Source organism: Enoplosus armatus, chromosome 22, assembly GCF_043641665.1.
Source record: "Enoplosus armatus isolate fEnoArm2 chromosome 22, fEnoArm2.hap1, whole genome shotgun sequence".
Lineage (NCBI taxonomy): Eukaryota > Metazoa > Chordata > Actinopteri > Centrarchiformes > Enoplosidae > Enoplosus > Enoplosus armatus.
The window spans coordinates 9933832-9948575 of NC_092201.1; the positions used below are offsets into that span (position 1 = coordinate 9933832).

Genomic DNA, 14744 nt, shown 5'->3' on the forward strand with positions numbered 1-14744 from the left:
ACATGTTAGATCCTCTACTTGAACTCAACATTAGCTCCGAATTATAAACATACAGAGAGTTGCGGCGCTGTATGGCCGTTTCATGGTTCTTGTTCATCTCCAGAAGTGCCTGCTCCTGGAGGTTGATCATTTGTGTGAGTTTCATCAACTCCAGTGTGCCGTCCTCACACTCCTGATTGATCTGACGGTGTTTCCAGGCAACCTAGGAGATGTTAAAAAAAAAAGAGTGTGATATGTTTTTTGACCCATAAGAGGGCACCTGAACTTCTTGCATCTGCACACATTTGACTGAAAAACACTGAAACTAACTACAAACCAAAGATCACCACTCATACATTTGTTTAGTTTAGTTCTGAAACCCTACTTCAAACAACACATAAACAAGATATGTTATTCTTTATTGGTAAAAGGAACTCCGAGGCATATGTCTTCGCTAATAAGTGTAATGGAATGCATCCACTTGATAGTGCTAGGCAATGGCTTTAAAAACAACTACAGTAACAGGCAACTTCTACAGTAGACAACACAAAAGTTCACGAACTGTGAACTGTGTGTTACTGCTTAAGAGTCTTATGAAACACACAGAGATAAATACAGGGGAAACTGGGTGTGGGTTTGCCTCCTTAACTCTGTAGCAGTCTAAAACACGGTTTACGGGCCCTGCTAAACATTTTGAGCTCACTAAAAAACACTCAACAGCAGCTTTGACTATGCATCTCTGTTCAACTCTGGGCCCCCTGGATCATATTAGTCTTTATAACATATTCAATCTGTTTATTTAAAGTGTTAAATTTGTGATACTGGCTTATGGCAGAGAAGACCCACAGGGAGTTTTCCACAGTGTGTTTTGACTGGTCTAATCTCTGCTTGTGTGTGTATGTGTGTGTGTGTGTGTGTCTGGACCTTGGAGATGTCGTTGTGCAATTTGTCCCTCATTTTGGAGATATTAGAGATCTTCATACGAGCTTTTGCGAGTGATCTGGAATGGACACACGCACGCACAGAGACAGAAATCTTGAAATATTTTACACAATGACAGGGATGCAGATAAAGCTTCAATGATGATTACCAACCAATGCACTGGTCAAGAAAAAGGCAGCGCCATGCAACCCTCAACAAAACTCATGTACACACCTGTCCTTGTTGATGACAATGGTACGTTGGATCTCTTTCTCATTCTCCTGCACCTTAACCTGCTCCGTCAGTTCTGTGATTGTCTGTGAGGCGATCTGCTTCAGCTTGACATACTTAATCTTCTCCTCCATAATCATGTGGCACAGCTTACAATACTGTAATACTCTGAGGGGGGAAAACACTGATCAGCAACAAGCCTATTTTTGATCTGGATTACAGGACCTGGATCCCATCAAGAGCAGGTTTCTGACATTTTATCATTCACAGTTTATCTGTTATTTTGATCATTTGCATTTACTTATCCAGTGGTAGCTGTAATTTAAAAAACAGTTTATTCTCTTTGTTTAGCATCTTGCTGGTAACTGCAGGATTTATAGCCATAGCCAATGACAGCTGTCAGCTAATATGAAGTGCCCATATGGACAACTTCTGCTCTTATGGGCTTTAGGTCTATGTGTGCTTGAAGAAAGATTTGGCAATATGGACAAAAATGTCATTGCCATAATCATCATGATATCACACAATATCAAAGTGTTGAAAATATTCAAAATCATATTCATGTTCATCACAATATCAGTGAATCCAAAAAGCGCAATGCAGTGTGGCTTTTCATTAAATTTCAATGTACTGTTTATGTAAGACACGCGAGTTGTGAACACTAATTGCTAAATATGAGATTGGTTTTCCTATTACAACTACAGAGAGGACACACAACATTTAATCATCACCCTGCCCTGTTTTTGCTTGACTAGAGGCAGTTTTCGGAGCGGATTCCATGTCGAGTGCAACCGCGTAAGACTGTAGTCTGTGGTCGTGACATAACTGAATGCATTGCAAGAGTCTGCTGTTGTGCTGGGAGGTGCCAGATGCATTAGTCTGTGTCTGAACACTGAAGTATGACCAATTAGCAACTTATGGTTTTCTACCCAGACAACATGTGCAGATGTCTGAATTAATTGTGATCCCAGCTGTTACACAGATCAGAGGAGCCAAACAAATAACGAGGGAATCAATTATCAGTTGAGAAACTAGTCACATTAATATGCTGTATATAGAAATTCAATTTGCTGCCCGCACTGATTGCAAAGACCATGGAGGTATTGTACAGGCACTTGTTGACCCTGGATGCAGGAACGCCATTCTTGCCACTGCATATAATGCAAAAAGCTATCCGTGATGACATTTACTAAAAGCTCTTGAATTGTGCAATGAAATGTTAAGATTTATCTCTGTGTTATACAAAGAGAAAGAAAAAGTAAGAGAGAGGGACTAAGACTGAGAGACAGACAGGAAACATGAAGACAGTGACAGAGAATGAGGCGATTACGCTTCCACTAATACTACCTATTAACAGCTTAGTAGCTTCTCCGTAACCAACATCCCTTTATATCGTGACACACACCTTTGCGTTTAATGAAAGGCGGCTGACAAGGAAATAAGAAGGGAAAACAACGGTGACACCTGCGCTGTAGCATAGCATTCAGCTTGCTGTGATCCATGATGATCAGGTCCTTTTCTCGCAGCTCCTGCTGGATGTGCTGGTTCAGCTGCTGTGGATGGAGTTAAACAGGTAAAACTACATTAGCTGACCTAGCAGTCCTGGTTTAATGTACAGATTCTGAAGGGCTTTCTGATTCTTTTTCGGAATTGGTCATTGTTGACTTGGGTTTTCATTACCTACTAATCAGGTAGGAGACTCAGTGAATCTGTAGTCGCAAGTGACACTATATTAGAATGTTTTTGAGGGAAAAAAGCAGCTAATAGGAAGAATCTTTATTAACCAACACAAAAGACAGTCCAGAACCATTTATGAAAGTCATTTCGGCCAAAAATGTCCCCCTTAGAGTCTAGCTTCAATTTAGCTGAACTAAATTGCCTAGTCTCTCTATATTTTTTCAAATCATTCTGAAGTTATCTCATTGAAGTGACAGCAATATTGTTAGGGCAGTAAAGCCCTGACATTTGCACTCTTTGAAAATGTGTTTTTGTCATTTTTGTTTGCCGTCCTGTCACACTAACATCAAGAGTGCCTAAAATATAAAACTACTTTAGTTCATCTTTGATGTTTTTCACACGTTTAAGTGTGAAAATGCATGTCTATGTCTGCATATGATATTAAATGCACTAATGATGACATCAAAACCTGTTTCAAATGTACCTTTGCGTATGTGTGTGTGTTGTATGTATCCATGTGTGTTTGTATTGAACCTCAGCCTTAAGCCGTTCACGGTGCTTCTGGCCCCTCTCCTCGGCTTTGATCTGTGTCAGACATCTGAGGTTGTGGAGTTCTTCTCTGAGGCAGTTTGACTCCCTAAGCAGCCCCTGAATCATCCCATACTGCTGCTTCTTCTGGCTCTCCTCCTCGGCTGCTGATAGCTGGTTGGGAACACATTCAGTGCCGTTTTCAGTTAAAGATCTCCCAATCACAATTTGACTGCAATTGAAGGGCTCCTGACAGCCGAATGGGACAGCAAAGTAACCTAAAGGTCTCTTAATGTGAGGAAGGTGGATAGAGGATGGATATTGAAACTTTGGCATTCATGTGCAAGTGACAAGGGGTGAAAAAGTTTTGGGACATGTATTAAAACTAAGATATAGTTGAATCAACACTTTGCTATCATAGTTTCAACAAAAAAAAAAGAAATTATAGGCTCCACAAAGATATATTTGTTATAAGGCTGTAATGCAGAACATTGCATTACATTTTACAGTTGCTAATGATATTGTGTCGACCCACGCACATTGTTCCCACCTGTATTTCAAAGCTGACTTTGAGAGCGTCCACCTCTTTCTGAAGCTCCATCCTCTGCTGAGTACTGGCCTCTCTTTTGGGGACAGCATCTAACTGGAAATTCAAGTCAGAATGGAAAGTCAAAATCAGTCTGTTCAAATTGTCAGCGTGCAAGCAGATCTTACATCTGATCTTAGTAAAAAGAATGTAAAAATGTATTATTATGTGTTTCCTTGGTTGTAGTCTATTAAACTTTACATACAGAGGAAGGAAAGACCACGAGGACCCACAACAAAATTACCAAACTTCAGATCAAATTCACTCAGTGCATATTCTATCCCACATTAAACATTGACTGCAAAATAATGAATACTATATATCAGAGTTTCCCCGAGGTGTCTCTGATAGCCGTTGGATCCAGTGTCACTGCTCACTGAAACTCATAAAAAATTAACGCCACCTCTCTGCAGGGTTGCCAGGCCACGTGTTCAGTGGTATGAGCTACACCGCTCCATATTTAAAAATTGTTGGTCCCTAGAAGCTGAATAAGACTGAATCAGTAGGTTTAAGAGTTTTCAAAAGGACTACGCAATACCACCATTTTATTTCAGCTACTCACATGACGCACTAAATACTATCACTACTTTAAGTCCTTATTAGGCCTCAAGTTGTGTAAAGTTTTGAACACAACATTGTGTAAATGTCAAAGCCATCAATCACATCCTATTAGATATAAATGTGAAGCATTTTTGTGGTTAAACCCACAAAATCCTTGTCTAATTACAGCCATTACAGTCAAATTAATTGTGAGTAATTGTTCATGCGACAGTCGTTAGTGATTGGCAGATTAGTGGAAATGAATGAATCACATTGTACAACTGTTTTTGTTTTTAATAATTCCTCAATGTGTGAATTCCCTGGTGTGTCATAGTGATTTCCTTTCATATTGTTATGTGCTCATGAAATGTGCTGACGCATTTCCCATGACTCTCCCTTCTCTTCTTCTCTCTTCTTCTCTTTAACCACCTTGAACATCAGTAAAACTACAGGAAGCTTGCAAACAAAAAAAACAACGCTTCTGGTGTAACGCAGATGAACGATTTAATGCGCCGATTACTGGCACCATGACATTTACACTCAAAATGTTCCCACACCTGTGTGTTTAAGCCTGGAAAATGTTCCTAACCAATTGCCAATACCAGTAAAAACATAATGTTGAGTGAAGAATGAGTACGTGTTTTAACATTGTGGTAAAATCTGAATGTTTCCAAGCTGCAATCAGAGGTCTAAATGTCTTTGTTGTACATAATTCGAATGTATTTGTTTGAGGAAAAATAGCCTTCAGGTGCTAAAAAAAATGCCAGACCACACATGAATACTCCAGCTGCTTAAAATCTGAGCAGATGTTTCCTTTATACTCATTGAAAGTAACAATCTACAGGTCACCTGTGCCTGTAACTCATTGCAGATAGATTGCGTGTGTTCTAGCTGCTCAGTTGCTGCGGTCAACGCATGCTCCATCCTCTTGAGGGCTTGCATCTGCCTGAGGAGAAACACAGGCACCTTTTGAATATCTATCATCATCATAGTGTAAGATGGGCCTCCTACACAAAATGAAGGAACTCAAGATTAGGCTCATTATATATGGATTCCTGTCAAATACACAGGATTTCAGCTGTGGAATGCAGCTAAAGAAATGCTATGAACTTTTTGGTTGTTTGTTAAACTTGACACGTATATATTTCTTGTACTGTGTATTTTTGGTGTACAGGTGTCAGTGCAAATGCCCACACATACAGTGTGTGATTATTGAGGCGTACTGATATGTGAGAACTCATTTACATGTGCGATGGAGTTCAGTTTGACATCATTCTGTACCTATTTGTCTCCCTGAGCTGCACAGATTGGCTCTCAAACAGGTGCTTTCTGTCACACATGATGTTCTGCAACTTCATTTCCAGGATGCCTCTGGTGATGAAAAACACACAATGACATGGGTGAAAACACACTAACTAAAGTCTAAAACAATACTGTATTTCTATCTTTACAGTATCATTTCTATCCTTTAATTAATCGAATTAAATCACTTGTTTCCTGGCAACGCCTTCGCCAGAGTGTCCATTTTTGACTGTGACTGTATAAGGAGCTTGTACCTGTTCCCTGTGATTTCAGCCTCCTCCTCCCTGTTGACCGCCTGCTCTTTTAGCAGCTGTCTGCACTCCCTCTGACTGGCCTCTACTTGGGCCCGGAGACCCTCCAGCTCCTCATTCAACTCCTTCTTCTTCTTCGACTTGAGGGAGTGGTTACGCTGCTCCACCTCTTTCACTTGCCGCTCCATTTCTGAAATCTCTGTATTTAGTTCTTCGATCTTCTTCATTGCAGCTCTAATGTGTTTAATGGGACGATAGAAAAGATTAAAACATACAAAAGAACAAGGGTAAGTATAAGACCAAGAGAAGAGCATCAGTTTATTACTCCTCACTTGCACTGGAACAGCGCATATCTTATGAAATAACAGCATGCGTATCCATATTTTAGATGCACCCCCCAGTACCCCTCAGCTTTGTGAATTTCAAATTACAAGTCATAGCTCAGATGGCTCATGCAGACAGTTCCACTGCATCACTTGCAAGCCAAATATTAATTTGAAATAAACATAAAAGAGACTGCAGTGAAACTGCAAGTGGAACCATTCTCTGGTGATGAAGCTTTTGACTGCAGCTGCACTTCAATACAAAAACTAATGATGTCTGATGCATATGTTTGGCTTTTTTGCTTAAATTAGAAGGATTGACACCTTTAAAGAAGATTTCTTTGAGAAGAATTTGACTGGTGCGACAAAAACCACCCCATTCAGTCTATTGTACATCTGGCTGGAAAGATACGTTACAGAGAGGAAACTGAACAACAAGTATAAACCTGGAACCTGCTGCTTCTTGCAGGACAATGAAGAAGCTGATATTTCGCTTCAGCTTCACAGAGATTCTGTGTTTGTTTTTCTGTTCTATATCACATCCAATCAAAAGTTTACACTGAGAAAAAACAATTAGTGGCACATGCTCTTTCCATTATGAAAACTACAATATAATAACTCGTCCAGTTAAATCCAGTTCTTTTGTGTATAGGAACTCAAGATGAAGGGAAGGAGACAGATTACAGATGGATTTGAGCCAACTGACAGGAGGATTGCGCGAATCAGGGTGTGACTTCATTTTTAAAAGCGGTGTTTGCTGTCTTTTCTTCTCAGTGTTGTCTCACCGAAGCCCTAACTGGCTCATTCTTAGTCCTGGTCAACCATTCACGTCTCTGCTCTTCCCCAATAAAGAATATCAAGGGGCTAAATGTACTTACTCCCCCTTAGAGCGTTTCCTTTCAATCTCCTTTAAAATCTGGTCAGGTACGCTGATGAGCCGGGCTTTCTCGGCCTTGTTACAACACACAAAGAGACACACAAATGTAAGAAAGCAGTTGAGTTGTTATTTTATTAATGGTGTGCTGTAAGCTAAGACAACTCACACTCACACACACACATGTTCTCACACACAGACCTCTTTGAGCTCTATGATCTCCTTCTTGTCTTCCAGCTCTTTCTGTTCTTTCAATATCTGCGTTTCATGGGTTTCCACATCTTCCATCAGACTTCTGTGCAGGGAGGGAGGACAAGATAGACGCACAAAAGTACACTTATTATCTGAACAATTTTGATTAGTAGGACTTAAAAGATTCAGGTTGTTCTGCTTCTTATTAAAACGGACAACATGAGCACACTGAATGAAACTGAAAAGACATGAAGAGCTCCACAGAGTGAACATGCCTGTAACAATCTGCAGGGCAATGTGAGAAAACTGTGTGCTCGCTGAACAACAGCAAGATAAAATACCTGACTTCCAGGTGTCTCTGGGCAACCTCTTTCCTCAGATCTTCATATTTGACCTGCAGGGCCTTTGTTCTGCTCTCCAGCTCCTGGAGGACCCACCAGCATGAACATTACATCACACATCAAGAATATCAGGCGGGTGATGAGAATCTAATTGAACTCAGACTGCACACGCAAAATAATATTTTGATCCCAACTCTCAGAGTCTGTTCCAACAGCACATTTTAGTCATCTTTGTCAGTCAAGTCCTTCAGTTGTTCAGTGTTTAAATTTTGCAAGCACAAGTATAAACATAAACAACTGCAAATAAACCAGCTGCGATCAATTCAACTTGAAAAATGGTATTCACTTTAAAGCCAATTTGTGTTGATTCTCCAGCATCCATCGACTGTACATGCAGCAAAACCATTCTAAATGTGTTTGAGGACTCATGGAGCTTATTAATCATGAGAGAGAAGAGAGAAGAATGCAAACTCTCCCGGGCGCCTTTGAGTGTTTCATTAGAGTTGATATGACACTTGATGCTGTACGTCCAATGGGAAGAGGCCCTTTGACACACACACACACACACACACACACACACACACACACACACACACACACACTCTGTTACATTAATAGAATAATGCCTGAGCTGTTCTGGTAAAGCAGCTTCTGTTATTCATACAAGCAATGCCTTCTTCTGTTTGAATATTATTTGAGCAAACACTTCTGATGCTGTACATTTTAGGAATTCTTCATGAGTCCTGGAGCTGTGTGGGTCTACAGTGGTGGTGAAAATGCTTTTGTCCACTCAATGCTGCCACTCGATGATTCATGCTGAGCAGTCAAAATGCTGCAACCATTTTACTGTTTACTATTGGCTCCCCATAAAGGAGCAAACCTGCATGTGTCACTGCAGAAGTCATTTGTTGATGTAAATTCACTTTTCAAAGTTCATTTTTAACGCAGCTCAACCCAAGGACACATGGGCATCTCCAGGATAAATTAGTTAAGATTTAATTTGGTTGTAATTCAGCTTCATTTCTTAAAATCCAATTTTTTTCCCTGTTTGTTTGGTCTGTTGAATGTGACCCACAAGCCACCTTGACTCATAAGCAATGCAGTTCTTACACTCTATGGAAACGCTACCAGACAAAGGAAAGTAAGCAGACTTGTAGTAAATTTGGAATGTTTCGTTATTGCAATCAGTAATTTATCTGTAGCTGCATAATTGAACCGCAAAAGTATCCAAAATCAAAAAGTTCATTAAAGCTTAAGTTCTACAAAGATCAAACTTTAACCTTCTTTTGCTTTTAGCGGCACAGTCAACAGAATTTCGATGAAGTTGGATGATTGGAGAATTGTGCATGCGTTGCTCCTTGAGACTCCCCTAAGGGTCTTATGTTCATGTTCTTGTACCTCCGATCAGATTTTCTTCAACACAATTGCTGAAATTTTTAGTGCTGATGATTCATGATTCAACAGCCTCTATAAATTGCCCATCCAAGTGTTGGAAATGTGCAAACACTACTACCATTACTACTGGTAGACGTCTGATAGACTAAATAATAAAAGAAATACAGTATTAATGCCCAACAGCATGATATAGACTACGGTATTGTACAAATCACACAGCATAAAGTACATACTGGGATTCTGGTATGTTATAAGAATGACTGTTTTTGACTGTAAATGTCTTCCTTTTAATACAACATGCAGAGAATCATGTTTACTATAATATACTGTGAGCAATATTACATTGCATCCTGTGAGTTGGAGTGGGAGAAGAGATTCATACAAGAAGCGAGCATGCCATGAGCAACTGTCCAAACACCAGCCTGGTTTTGGCTCTAATGTCTGTGAGTTTATATTTTTATGATGGATTTGTTTTTGCTTTTAAATAATATGTTTTTCTAAAAAACATCAGTCGTCTTTTTGTGGATGATTTCCAGCGATTACTAACTTAATTCGCCTGCTTAAACAAAACAAGGATTAAAAAACGTCTTCAACTTGTATCTGAATGTGAGATTGTATTATAAAATGTTTCAGCTTCACGTTGCTTCAAATGGCTCCAAAAAGAGCCAGTGGCAAGTCTTCGAACTGAGGGATTAAGCCTGGATGGAGGCTTAAAGTAAAACTCATATTTATCCTCTCTGAAGACCGCTGTTGCAGTAATAATCCATGTCTCTGAAACTACACCTGGATGGTGCAACGATGAACTTACAGCAGGTTTCGGCTGAATCGCATTCTCTTTCTCCAGATACAGTTTCTCTTCCCGGAGACTTCAGAGGGGTGAGGTAAGGTGAGTTGAGGACAACATTTGAAAAAGAAAACAAAATGGATCTATTGTTACGAGAAGTGTTTCAGTTCCTGGTTCAACAGAAATAGGAATGCAATGAGAGGAGCAGGCATTTACATTTTTTAAAATACACTGAGTTTCAGTTTAACTGATGCTAAATTAAAATGGCAAAGGTTTTGAATAAGTTGCTATGAAACATTTCTACTATTAGTGAGTGAATAAAAAAACGTATGCTATACAGTAGACACACATAATGTATAAAAGAACCAGTATACATACACGTTTTCTCATGCATAAACACAAAGAATCATAAATCAAGTACACAGCACAGCATAAATGTGCATATAAAAACATAATTTCTAGGAATTTTTCATCTCCCTGTGGCAGACGCTTTTTGAGCAGTTGATTAGTTTGTATGAAATAATTTCAAGTCAGCTCTGTCATTGTGAAAAACCTTGGTGTACAGCTGCACGTTTCACAGAGTAAATGATATTAATCTTCCTGACAAGTTGATATATTGGATATTAACTGATATACCGAGAAAACTGCATGAATGCTAAAATATGTGACTGGATGAAGTGCTGAATTCCTGTGTATCTGTTTTGGCTAAAGATAAAGGACGCAAGGATTTGAAAAGGCATATTTGCATGGTGAGCATCTGCTTGTCATATGCAGACTGCTAGCCATTTGGACGAGAGAGGAGAAGGGGAAAAAGAACAGAAGAAAAGTCAGGAAGGGGGGATGAGATTAGGCCAGAGGGGAGAAAGAGAAGGGCAGAAAGAGAAGAAGGAGAAACAGAGGTACTGTAATGGGAGGACAAAAGAGCTCACTACCAAAAGCTGTCACAAATAATACGCACACTCAGTGTCTAATACTGTCTATTACTGCATCCTCTGAGAATGCTCTGTAAGTGGTTTTCATTTAATATTTCAATTACCGCTGTGCCTACAACTCTCTGCCTCAGTGTGTGTGCTCTGCACTAAAAATCACAGTATCCTACAGATCATATCTTTGCAATACAATGGTGAGTTTGCGTGCTGTGAGTGGTTTAATATTGCTGAGGCAATCCAGGGTCAAAAGCAATGCAGGAAAGATGGAAAAGGGATCTGCTTAAAAGAATAATAGGCTGTTGAGTAAATGAGGAGCATTAGGAATGTTAGAGTTTAATTTTCTTTCTTCTTCTGACTTTCTAGGATTCATCTGTGAGCTGATTACCAGTCAATAACATATTTCCTCTATCCAAAATTATTATTTTTACAGACTTTCCTCAAATTTTGATCTTTAAAACTCTTCATACTCATTCGTATCTTACCTAGACACATTCACACTTTCACCACCCTTTTTAATTCATCATATTAGTTCTGCTTTTTCATAACTTTTTTAGTTTTTCATCTCTTGAACGTACTGACACTTCAACGGTTTATAGTGCTCACATTTCAATCACTGTATCTCTGGTGCTTTAGCTTCAATGCAAGTTTCAGCTGTTTTCATGGCTACACTGCTAAACTGAGAATTGAGTTCAACTGCAATTCAACTGATGTCACTGCTTACGTACTGCAACAACTGACACTTCAACTATTTACAGTGCACACACGTCAACTACGTTTGGTCCTTTAACTTCGACATCTCAACTGCTTTCAACTGCAAGCACACTTTTTGGCTTATCTAATTTTTGCTTTTCCTTTCTTGTAAATTTTACTTTCTCAGGCCTGAAAAATGATTCAATCCAAGACTGGAAAATTGCTCTTTAGTTGAACTGGCCACAGCCTTAAGACATATGCAACGTGTAAAGTAGACATTGCTTTGTTTTCAAGCGTCATATGCCAAAATGTTTGGGAACCACTGGCGTATGTTATCATGTTGCTTAGCAATGTCCCAATAACCTCCCCATGGCCCTTGAAAAGCAGAGTTTGTGTACGGAATAGAAGGAGATACTCGAGCGAGTGCGTTATTTTCCATTTCTGTGTGTGTGTTTGACCCCTTGGACACAATGATAGTGGTGTCGAGTGAGTTGAGGGAAGGAAAAGACAAACCAGCCGCAGAGAAGAGGAAAATTGGTTGCGATGAGAAAAAGAGACTCATGGGAGCGAAAGGAAAGGACTAGAGGAGAGGAACAGAAACAACAGAAGGACTGATAGCTCAGACAACTAAACAAGTTACACCCAGAAAACACATACAAATCCACATGAACCTGATATTTGTATAATGGACTGCTTACATCAAGTTTTCCCCATGAAAAACTATGGCTACTGAAACAAAAACAACATTTAAGACAATGGCCAAAGAAACAGCCCCAACAGTAACACAACTTTTTCTTCTTATTACAATAAACAATCAATGGTACACAACATGCTGTAGCCAAGCCACATACACACACACACACACAGTACCAATACAATCTGTGTGTGTGTGTTTGTGTCTTATACTCTTTCCTTCACCTTCACCTTCCTCTAAAGTCAATGAAAACTTGCAAAGATGCTGCCTCATGTAGCTCACTTCAGTGTTTGGTCCCTAGTTACTTAACTGTGTGTGTGTGTGTGTGTGTATGCTGTCCTACTGTACACAAAGTCTCTCTACACCACTCCAGTTTCACTTCTGTGTTTTGTCCTTACTCTCCTTCGTCTCTTGGGTTACTGTCAGTGGTGTGAAGTTCATCTGTGTGTGTGAGTGTGTAGGTGTGTGTGTGTTTGTTTGTAAGACAGTTAAAGCTGCAGCCAAATATGAGAGAAGTTTGTAATAGATGTATTTTCTTGACTCGAATGTCATTTTTCATTTAATTCATCTGACATTTGATGTAGCATGAGTGACAGCAATAACAATGTGTGTGTGTGTGTGAATCTCTATATACAGCTCACCATTTCATTTCGTGCTGTGTCTTGTACTCTCTGTCCTCAGCAGCTTTCAGTTCATTGTATGCCTGGAGGAGGTGTTGCCTCAGTTCATTGACCTCACTTTCAGGCTCCTCAGAGGTGCTCTGCTCCTCTGTTCTCTCCACCTCGGCCTGTAGCCTCTTCAGCTCAGCACGACACCTCTTTGCCTCTCCCAAAAGCTGGATCTCAGAATCCTGGGTACTGTTGGATCAAAACAATGATTTAAGTATATGGTACAGTATGCAGTACACAGATGTTATATACTATACACTGGGTACACCATTCTGTTCTTCTGTAAGTTGGTTAATCTTTACTTTTATTTGGCCATTAAAATCAAAATATTGGCTCAATTTTATATATTTTTTTCTGCATTCCTTTTCAGGAAATGTAAAGCCAATAACTATAAGATAGAGCCATATAAACCTTAGTTAACTGCAAATTTGTAAACTTGTCTGAATCATATATCATACAGTAGCAGTTGATACTTATGATAGACTTCTGAGTACTGAGCTAATTCAATTTAAAGTGGATTGTGTGTACATCTGTACATTCAGATGTTGTTTTCACAAGAAATTACACATAGATTTGTTGTTTTCACAAGAAATTGGGGTCTCAAAAAGTTAATTTAACTTCCTCTATTATGTGTCTTGGTGGTGATTTCGAGAATCAGTGTTCCATTAAGGATTTAATAAAGCTTAAAAAGAAGTATGTTTCGGAGATGTTTTTGATTGTTAATTCTGCCTCAGCTTCCACCTCTTCGCTCAAATTGGGATTTCTGGCTCCACTGAGTGAGAAGTAACCCTGATGCAGGCTTCAAAATGTCTCTTCAGAAGCCAGTGGCTGATGTCACACATGCTACTCAACAGTATATAAGAGCAGCACAACTGGATCTGATAAGGAGTTAGTCTTTTTCAAGGACACTTCAGTTGGATGGATTCTGGCTGTCCCAAGAATTGAACTTTTCTACTATGCTGTATTTTCAGCATCTTTGCAGTCATAATGCACCTCCAAAATATAACAAACACATATATGAGAGTTACAAATGAACTTTTGTTTCAACAAGAAAACATACCTCTTCAGAGTATCATGGAGTCGCCTATAACTGGATTTCAGTTTGGCCACTTTCGTCTGGCTGATTTTGCCCAATGACAGCAACTGAGGAGTGTGAAAACAGAAATATTACCAATCATTTGGACAAAGAAGAAGAATTTGCAGGTGCTGCTCAATATTATTGATTATTTATGGTCAATAGTAACTCTAAGTGTGTAAGAAACATTTCTAAACTCTTATTAGCATATGATTGGTGGCTGGGATTTACAAATTTCCCCCGTTGTCAATCATCCATATCCGCACACATTACAGTAGTCCTAAACTTTATTCAGCTTAGGTGGCTACAAATCTTCCTGCAGGTTGCACTATTTCAAAGTCTTTAATCTGACCCAGAGCTGCCTGTATAAAAGCTATGAATAGGATATCACATTCTGTGGAAATCTCTTGTTGCCATTTTCTCCGGACGGAATATTCAATAGGGCAATATTGCTAGGAACCAGATACAATTCTGACCAGTAAGCAGTTTTGTAACATTGTTCAGTGACAAAATTACGTTCCAGTAGTTGAAGAAGAAGAAAACTGAATCACTGGAGTCTCCAAAAGAGTTTCAAATTTCATAATAGTCTGAACTTTTTTTGACAAAAATTGCTTTGTTTCTGCTGTATTATCCCCAAACTTCAGTTACTGTTGTAAGAAAAAAGCTCTTTTATACCTCTCTGGATTCACCAACACAAAGTGTGATAGACACACAACAAAGCCTAACTCCCTGATATCTGTAAAGAGGATTTAACCCAAGTTGGG

The 14744-nt window shown here is 39.3% G+C and overlaps 1 protein-coding gene across 1 annotated transcript in view; it reads right to left on the reverse strand.

Moving 5' to 3' along the window:
- The window catches only part of ccdc146 (coiled-coil domain containing 146), a 41568-nt gene that overhangs the window by 13172 nt on the left and 13652 nt on the right, over positions 1-14744 (reverse strand). The window contains exons 3-17 of the mRNA XM_070929369.1: positions 13966-14048; positions 12879-13094; positions 9949-10006; positions 7746-7828; positions 7414-7507; positions 7217-7290; positions 6019-6249; positions 5744-5833; positions 5312-5408; positions 3887-3979; positions 3343-3510; positions 2596-2684; positions 1135-1299; positions 904-979; positions 54-202 (exon numbers count right to left, since the gene is read on the reverse strand). Of these exons, the coding sequence (XP_070785470.1) occupies positions 54-202; positions 904-979; positions 1135-1299; positions 2596-2684; positions 3343-3510; positions 3887-3979; positions 5312-5408; positions 5744-5833; positions 6019-6249; positions 7217-7290; positions 7414-7507; positions 7746-7828; positions 9949-10006; positions 12879-13094; positions 13966-14048 (1766 nt within the window). The remainder of the gene's footprint in view (positions 1-53; positions 203-903; positions 980-1134; positions 1300-2595; positions 2685-3342; positions 3511-3886; positions 3980-5311; positions 5409-5743; positions 5834-6018; positions 6250-7216; positions 7291-7413; positions 7508-7745; positions 7829-9948; positions 10007-12878; positions 13095-13965; positions 14049-14744) is intronic.